At 45.0% G+C, this 9479-nt stretch overlaps 1 protein-coding gene across 1 annotated transcript; it reads right to left on the bottom strand.

The window, feature by feature from the left end:
• Positions 1 to 224: 224 nt before the first annotated feature.
• On the bottom strand, positions 225 to 8976 carry LOC311234017 (transmembrane 9 superfamily member 2-like). Its single transcript, XM_084321103.1, has 3 exons — positions 8870 to 8976; positions 3189 to 3360; positions 225 to 1538 (listed from the first exon to the last, which is right to left on the bottom strand). Exons 1-3 carry the CDS (start codon positions 8969 to 8971, stop codon positions 1471 to 1473), a joined length of 342 nt encoding a protein of 113 aa, XP_084177229.1. The 5' UTR covers positions 8972 to 8976; the 3' UTR covers positions 225 to 1470.
• Between the last annotated feature and the right edge of the window lie 503 nt (positions 8977 to 9479).

The raw sequence follows: 9479 nt of genomic DNA on the forward strand, positions 1-9479 counted from the left end.
CTGGGTAGAGGAGGTCTCTGGTGACGGTGGGTGGTCGTGGAGGACATGCGGGCGCTGCACACACTCATCCCCCCCTCCTCACACACACCAGGGCTGCTCGATTATGGCAGAAATCATAATCACGATTATTTTTGATTGATATTGAAATCATGATTATTAAAACACGATAACTCATTGATTTGAGGACATCATATGACGACGACTGAATTCGCGCCATGCCCCCCCCCCCCCCCCCCCTCAACACAAGCTGAAACTACCGTTTGGGCAGAACGTACCGCTGTGAAGGAAGGGTGCTCTGGATTTACAACACGAGACAAAATGAGAGCAACACGGCATGAAACTCGATTAATCGCACAGCCCGCACGCACTCGCGTGCACACACACACACACACACACACACACACACACACACACACACACACACACACATTCACACATTCGCACACGCACGGGAAATCATATTAAGAGGACATTTGTAGTGTTAAGTTGTGTGAGTGTCCCAAAGACTAGATGGAGAGACAGTCCACTCCTGTCAACGCTGGGGATTCTGGTCATGAAGATGTAACGCAGGGAGTAACATAGAGAGAGAGGAGGAGGAGGAGGACGAGGAGGAGGAGGAGGAGGAGGAGGAGGAGGAGGAGGAGGAGGAGGAGGAGGAGGATGATGATGAAGATCAGAGTCCCGTCCATCTGTTCTTCTCAGTCCCTTTTCCAAAGAACCACTTGGCTGTGTTGTTGTGGTAAACGAGAGAGAAGAGAGGAGGAAGGAGGGAGGGAGGAGGCAGGGAGAGAGAGGAGGAGGCAGGGAGAGAGGAGGAGGCAGAGAGAGAGAGGAGGCAGGGAGAGAGAGAGGGAGGGAGAGAGAGAGAGGAGGCAGGGAGAGAGAGAGGGAGGGAGAGAGGGAGGGATAGAGAGGGAGGGATAGAGAGGGAGGGAGAGAGAGGGAGGGAGAGAGAGAGGCAGGGAGAGAGAGGTCGAGAGGAGGCAGGGAAAGGAGGCAGAGAAAGAGGGAGAGAGGAGGCAGAGAAAGAGGGAGAGGGAGGAGGCAGAGAGAGAGAGAGAAAGCAGAGAAAGAGGGAGAGAGGGAGGAGGCAGAGAGAGAGAGAGAGAGAGAGCGAGAGAGAGGAGGCAGAGAGAGAGAGAGAGAGAGAGAGAGGAGGCAGAGAGAGAGAGCGAGAGAGAGAGAGCGAAAGAGAGGGAGAGAGGAGGCAGAGAGAGAGGAGGCAGAGAGAGAGGAGGCAGAGAGAGAGAGAGCGAGAGAGAGAGCGAGAGAGAGGGAGAGAGAGGAGACAGAGAGAGAGGAGGCAGAGAGAGAGAGGAGGCAGAGAAAGAGGAGGCAGAGAAAGAGGGAGAAAGAGAGGAGGCAGAGAGAGGAGGCAGAGAGGCAGAGAGAGGAGGAGGCAGAGAGGCAGGGAGAGAGGAGGCAGGGAGGAGGGAGGTAGCAGGATCCGGTCTGTAGCTGGTAGGATCCTCAGTCCACCTTGACCACACTGTAGATCTTGGTAACGAACCAGAAACAAGCGAAGAAGCCGATCGTACCTGAAAAGAGGAGGAACAGACGTCACATCCAGACTCCAGTCAGACACAGAGTCTTCACACAGGCTGTCTTTTCATTTATTATCATCATCATAGGCTACAAAAACACCCACAAATACATTTCTCCCATTGTCAAGTAAGATAAGATAAGATATTCCTTTATTGATCCCCTTGGGGAAATTCAGGCATCATAGAAGCATGGGGGATGGGGGGGGGGGGTACAGGTAGTAAAAACAACACGAGCAGTGTAAACAAATAAGTCAATATAATTTACTATCTAACTGACTGAAATACAGTATTCACAGGTCCATCCATCCACCACTGGGGTTGGGAATCACCGCTTCGAAAATGTCCCAAGAACCGTAGCTTTTGATAAGAAACATGGTTTTCTAATCTCCTTTATGGATTCATTCCTACAGTGTATTTCTGTCACACTGAACGAGTGATTGAACATTTTGGCAAACGTGGATGAACGTCACGGAGCGGTAATTCATGGTGAACGTGTTTTCATCCCTTAGCCAAGCCAAATGCATTATTATCCTATTATCCACAGCAATATTAATGACTTTATTAAGCCTTCTTCCATACGTTCCTGTCATAATGTATCGGAATCCCATGACAATAACTAAAGGCTAAATTACAGCAAATTAAGAGACGGATATATTTGTGTCATATTTCATGCTTCATTAACTATAGCCTAAATACGCTACGAATAAAATGTAGACTCGTTTTTTTACCTTGATATAAATTTTTCTCCCCCACCGAAAATATTAGAATCGGAACAGAGATATACAGATATATGTGTGTATATATGTGTAATGTGCATGCTCTGAGACAATAGAGTTGTCAATAGTTTGTTGTTCTGTTTACTACTATACATCCATAGATCAATAGAGCGTGTTGTTCTGTTTACTACTGTACATCTATATATCAATATAACTTGTTATGTTTACTACTGTACATCTATAGATCAATATAGTTTGTTGTTCTGTTTACTACTGTACATCTATATATCAATAGAGCTTGTTGTTGTAACAGTAAGAAGCATTTTGTATGAAAGTATTCTGTACTTCTGTATGACAACTATTAAAGAAACTTGAAACTTGTTGTTCTGTACTACTGTATATCCATAGATCAATAGAGCTCTCTCTCTCTCTATAACACTATGTAACAAACCATCAAATACACTCACAGCACACACATCCACATGTACACACTCACTTTAAATAAACAACTCACTGTAGCACCCACTTTACCCACTTTAGACACTTTAACACACTTTATATTGATTGGTAAAGAGATTTGCACTACAACTCATACCTCATTGCACTTTACCCTAAGTTGTACCTCATCCCATTTCTGCATTGTACTTTATATTGTATTGTAACTCAGTTACTAATTTTTTTCTACTCTGTATTGTATATTGTATATATGTATATTCAACACTTTTGTTTTGAACACTTTGTTTACACTTGTTACGTACTTTTGACTTCTATTTTTTACTTATCTATTTAATTTTTATCTAGCACACTCTCAGGAGCAGAACAGGAAAAAGCATTTCATATAAAAGTATTCTGTATTTTTGTATGACAACTAATAAAGAAACTTGAGAAACTTGAACTTGAACTCTAGCTATGCCGGGCTCCATCTCACCGGTGAACAGGAAGAAGATGAGGGCCATGATCATGGTGTATCCAAAGTAGAGGATGGTGCTGGCTAGTCCGGTGATCTGCAGCTTGGAGAAGAAGTAATGGATGGCGTACACCAGGAAGTAGACCGCCGTGAAGCCACTGGTGAGGAAGGAGCGCCACTGCCAATGATAGTCCTAGAGAGAGAGAGAGAGGGGGGGGGGGGGGGGAGATGGTTGAATAACTCATCGCTTAACCCTTTCACTGCCACACGACAGCCGGTTAACCCTTTCACTGTGACAATACAGAAGGTTAGCCCTTTACTATCACACAACCGACAGCGATGCTCCATCATTAGCATCATTAGCTCCGCGGATGCTAGGGCTAACCTTCTGTCGTGTGGCAGTGAAAGGGTTAAGTAACACTGGTACTAAGGCCAGGTGATTAAACGATAATTATCTCATCTCTTAAGCAGACCACGTGAGCGGATCGGCGCGGCCGAGAAATCCGCTCTTCGCTCTTTAAAGCTTGGTCCGCTCCGCTAATCACTCATGTTGACCCCGCCCCCAAGTCGCTCTCCGCTCGCTCCCCGCTCACCTTGAATCGAGCGCTCCCCGCTCCCCGCGCCAGATCGCTCGGCAGTTTTTTTTCTTCTTTTTTTGGAGCATGGTGTAAATGAGCTCAAACTACAACAGTCTACACCCCCTGGGCCCCTTAACAATTGTTTGTATTGAGCCGCATTGTAATTGTAGCCATTCTGCAATGTTAAATAACGTTGTTTATCCATTCACTATCTCTATTAAGCGATGATAGGCTAGCCGAGCCACAATGCTATGGTCGCTGCCATTAACGTTAGCATGTAAGCTAACGTCAACAACAATGGCGTCGATATACTTTTTCTAACTAGAGTGAGTGTGGGCGTCTCTACAGTGACAAAGCCTGAACGAACAGCCTATCACAGGTTCACCCTTCTCATTGGTTGAAAATGGCCTTCATGTTTGTACATCGCCATCTGTTGCTTTGGCATTGTACTGCATGTATATATTACATCAGTGTTAAACCACTGTGAGCGGCCTGGAGTGGATTGGAGCGGAGGAGAACTCTCGCTCCGGACGTCGCGCCGACTCATTTTAAAACCCACTCCTCGCTCACGTCAAAACCGGCCGCTCCGCGCCCCGCGCCGCTCGCGCTCCGATCCGCTCACATGCACTGCTCTTAAGTAACACTGGTACTAAGGCCAGGTGATTAAACGATAATTATCTCATCTCTTAAGTAACACTGGTACTAAGGCCAGGTGATTAAACGATAATCATCTCATCTCTTAAGTAACACTGGTACTAAGGCCAGGTGATTAAACGATAATTATCTCATCTCTTAAGTAACACTGGTACTAAGGCCAGGTGATTAAACGATAATCATCTCATCTCTTAAGTAACACTGGTACTAAGCCCAGGTGATTAAATGATAATTTTCTCATCTCTTAACTCAATCAGCGCCAGACCCGAGGATAGTCGGGTTTTCATCGTTATTTCTTTTATTCGATATTTGTATTAATTTCTCTCACACGGACCTCTGGGTTACCATAGGGAACCACTCTGAGATGGCTAGAGTGCAATACCGGCCGCATCCTGGTAGGTGGCAGTATGGCCCACCCTTCGAAACCTTTTTTTCACACCCGGTGTTATGTTTATTTCACTCCGGGCGCAGTTTTTTTGGTCTAGCGGTTCACTCGATGACAATTGGAATATTCTTTTTGGGGTACCTCCTAGTCAAGGTAAGGACTATATGACATCAATCCTGCTTTGATCCAACCATGATTTCACATCGATCGCAACGACTAGGGATGGGAATCGAGAATCGGAATCGATTGGGAACCGGTTCCTAATTGTCAGATTCCTGGAATCGCATGCCTCCGTGACTATCGATTCCTCTTATCGATGCCATGTTTTTCCGACAGTTGCGCATTTAAAAACAATAACGTTAGCGCTACGCATGCAGCCATAGCAGACTATTTGATTCCTTGACTAGAAAAACCTAAAGGGCTCGATATTGCGACCGTTTTGTGTGTGCAGTGAAAACTAAAAGTGCTTTGCATCCTAGTCATTCATTTACATGGTAAAGTAACGTTAGCTGCTAGCTAGCTAAATAGCCATGCTCATTGCAGAAAGAGACAGAGAGTGAACACTGAGCTGGCACGGGTGGGGGCTCGGGGGCCGTCTCTGTGTGTGTGTGTGTGTGTGTGTGTGTGTGTGTGTGTGTGTGTGTGTGTGTGTGTGTGTGTGTGTGTGTGTGTGTGTGTGTGTGCACGACATCAGAGGAGGTAGAAGCCTCGGAATTTCGGTAGGTGAATTGCTTTCCTAGATGTTACTTATGTGTCAGTTATGTTTTTACTTTTAACAAATTCTCTTTTGCAATAACGACCTGTTGAATGCAACTACAGTTCAATAGATTAAATTAGTTCTCAAATACATTATTTTATTTAAGTGTATAGTTAATACATTTTTTACAGTTTTTATATTTTTCTGACATGGGGGCTCAACAATAAATGATAAATGACTATCAGAAATGTCAAGTTGCATGTTGTTATTCTAACCAGCTTAGTTCTGTTGCATTTCCAATTTATTTATTTAAATTATAAATGTATCAGGAATCGATAAGGGAATCTATAAAGAATTGGATCGATAAGCAGAATCAATAATGGAATCGTATAGATAAAATCTTATCAATTCCAATCCCTAGCAACGACCATGTGTAACGTACTCCAGAACGTATGCCGTTGGTGACGATCAAAGCATCAAAAAACGACCCCCCCCCCCCCTTCATGCATTCATGATGAAACATAATACCTATTATATACATTTGATTTGGAAATAATAGCGTGTCCAGGCGAGCAATTCACGTATTGCTCCATAGAGCAGTTTTCTGGAATAAGCCAGGATCACTCTACTTATATTCACCACGGTATAACACGCGAACGTATACATGAAAGCATTTATTCTTTTTCACATGTTGAACGATGGATACTTAATGTCAAATGAGCCATAGTATTGTATCCATAGCTATAATATAGAATATAGACACATCACTCCTGTCCTCCACTGGCTCCCGATCAAGGAACGAATTAACTTCAAAACACTACTCCTCACCTTCAAAGCCCTCCATAGCCTGGCCCCCCCCTACCTGACTGACCTCCTTCTCCCCTACCGCCCCACCCGATCCCTCCGGTCCTCTTCCACTGCTTCCCTCACTGTCCCGTCATCCAAACTCAAACGTTTCGGTGACCGGGCATTCTCACGAGCTGCACCCCGACTCTGGAACTCCCTCCCTCAGACCATCAGAGACTCTCCCTCACTCTCCACCTTCAAATCCAGACTCAAAACCTACCTGTTCTCCCAAGCATTCAACCTTCCTTACCCATAACCACCCTCCTCCAACTCACCACCATTTCCCCCTGCCCCACGTTCTCTCCTCTCCTGCCACCCCCCCACCCCCCTTGGTCTTCCCTTACTCTCCTCCCAACTGTCTCCCCTACTCACTCCCGCATTTGTTATCCGTTACTTGTGGTTTTATGTTTCCTGTGTTTTCTTATTGTCCTCCGTTTCCCTCTGGTTTTGTTTCTTTGTTTTCTTTTTTATGCCTATTGTCAGCGACTTTGGGTCCTTGAAAAGCGCTATACAAAATAAATGAATTATTATTATTTAGATATAGCCCTGCAAACACTGCCACGCAGCCCTATCTCTTAGAGCGGTGGCGCAGTAGGAACAAAGATGGGCTAGGCCCGCGGCGCTGAAAGAGTTAAGTAACACTGGTACTAAGGCCAGGTGATAAAACAATCATTTTCTCATCTCTTATCAATGGCGCCTGGCCACGGAGATGTCCGTGTTTCGAATCCAACGGTTGAGGACCAACCACGGACATGTCCGTGGCAAGGTTGTTTTGGCTTTTATTCCATTGTAATAACCTACTCGATGTCACCGAGCTGCACTGCAGAAGTACCCTACTCTTTGAATTCGACAAAGTGCATTACCGGCCAGATCCTCTTAGGGGCGCTATCTCGATAATGCAGTGTTCCCTGTGGCAGAAGTTGTCTTGTTTTTTCTGGATCTCCAATGTAGTTTTCTGCTAACATGAAGCTATGCCTATAGCCTGTAGCTTGGAATATGTTTTGGGATGCGGATTTCAGTGTGCAGTAAAGGAATATATGATCAGCCAACGGACATATCGATCTACCAGATGGCGATCGATAACTGGGAAATCCTTTGGGGGATCCAACCGGCCCACGGTAAGATATTTTTCACGTAAATTACACGGTGATCAGGGCTTGTTATGATAGCCATCCACCCGATCAGCGAATGTGGCTACTGAGGCTAACGCGGTTATTGGTAATCAATAATCAGAAACAACGTCCCCCGCCCCCCCCCCCCTTTCATGCATTCATGGTGGACCATCATACCGATCATATGCAGTTTGAGTTTTAACTGTAGCTTCTTTATATCCGAAATGCCATTGGATTTAACGTTAGTAGCTTAGCGGCCTGTATCTTGCCTTCCAGGAAGCCTATTCTTTAATCCCAGCCGAAGAGTGCTCCCGAGTGCTTCTGCGTTTTCCCTGATTGGCCGCGACACGCCCCGCAGCAGAGGGGAGCGGCCGCGGCATTATGCAGCCGTAATCCCCCCTGTTTTAACATCGGCGGTTAGCTCAACTCGTTCGCCGCCTTGCTGTGGAGCCTGCGGTGCGTTGGTGACAAGTTCGAATCACTTCAATTTTTTTTTTTTTTTTTTTTTATTACGTTTCATTAATTTATCATCTCTCGCTATAAACGTGCATTCTTTCGCCGGTTAAGTTTAGGTATTCTTTCGGAGTTGGTTAAGGTTAGGGTTAAGTTTAGGCATTCTTTCGGAGTTGGTTATGGTTAGGGTTAAGTTTAGGCATTCTTTCGGAGTTGGTTACGGTTAGGGTTAAGTTTAGGCATTCTTTCGGAGTTGGTTAAGGTTAAGTTTAGGCATTCTTTCGGAGTTGGTTAAGGTTAGGGTTTGTCGCAGAGCATGGCAATAGAATGCCTGTCTGTCTTTCTTGACGCGGAGGCAGCAGCCTATTTCCGCTCTGCTGCTCGCCGCGGTCACATAGGCGTCGTGGCCAATCAGAGAAACACGAAGCACTCTTCGGCTGGGATTAATATAGACGCTTCCAGGAAATATACTAGACCAAATCCCTTATAACGCTTATATTCAAGACGCTAAAAAATGAGAACGTATTGATGAATATTTTTTTCTTTAAGCCATTTTGAAGGGACGGTTTATGGTGTCAATTGACAATGAGAATGGACAGATAGCAATACTATAAAGTATAGATTGAGCTCTACAAACAGCCCCACGGACTATGCACGTCTATTATGAAATGCTGGCCGTTTAGAGTGATATTAGACGGATCCAAGTGGCCACGAAAGTGTTAAGTAACACTGGTACTAAGGCCAGGTGATAAAACAATAATTTTCTCAGCTCTTAAGTAACACTGGTACTTAATTATTATTATTACTAAAGGCCAGGTGATAAAACGATAATGATACTTATTTCCACGTATGTTTCCTTGGTATGAATGTTGAGAACTCTGCCCTACAGCACCTGAGTGACAGGAAGGTACTACCACCCACCCACCCACCCACCCACCCACCCACCCACCCACCCACCCACACACCCACACACACACCTCAGCACAGAGGTGGAAGTAGCAGAGCAGTATGGTAGCCTCGGAGCAGGTGATGACGAGGATGATGAAGACCAGGAAGAGGAAGCCGAACATGTAGTACATCTGATGAGACCTGGACACACAAATGATACACACTTAGTCACTTACCCTTAAATTACACACCTAGTCACTACCCCTTAAATTACACCCCTAGTCACTAACCCTTAAATTACATACCTAGTCACTCACCCTTAAATTACATACCTAGTCACTCACCCTTAAATGACACACCTAGTCACTCACCCTTAAATGACACACCTAGTCACTAACCCTTAAATTACACACCTAGTCACTAACCCTTAAATTACACCCCTAGTCACTAACCCTTAAATGACACACCTAGTCACTCACCCTTAAATGACACACCTAGTCACTAACCCTTAAATGACACACCTAGTCACTCACCCTTAAATGACACACCTAGTCACTAACCCTTAAATGACACACCTAGTCACTCACCCTTAAATGACACACCTAGTCACTAACCCTTAAATTACACACCTAGTGAATAACCCTTAAATGACACACCTAGTCACTAACCCTTAAATTACACACCTAGTGAATAACCCTT

The sequence above is a fragment of the Notolepis coatsorum genome (genome assembly GCF_963971535.1).
Source record: "Notolepis coatsorum genome assembly, chromosome: 9".
Classification (NCBI taxonomy): domain Eukaryota; kingdom Metazoa; phylum Chordata; class Actinopteri; order Aulopiformes; family Paralepididae; genus Notolepis; species Notolepis coatsorum.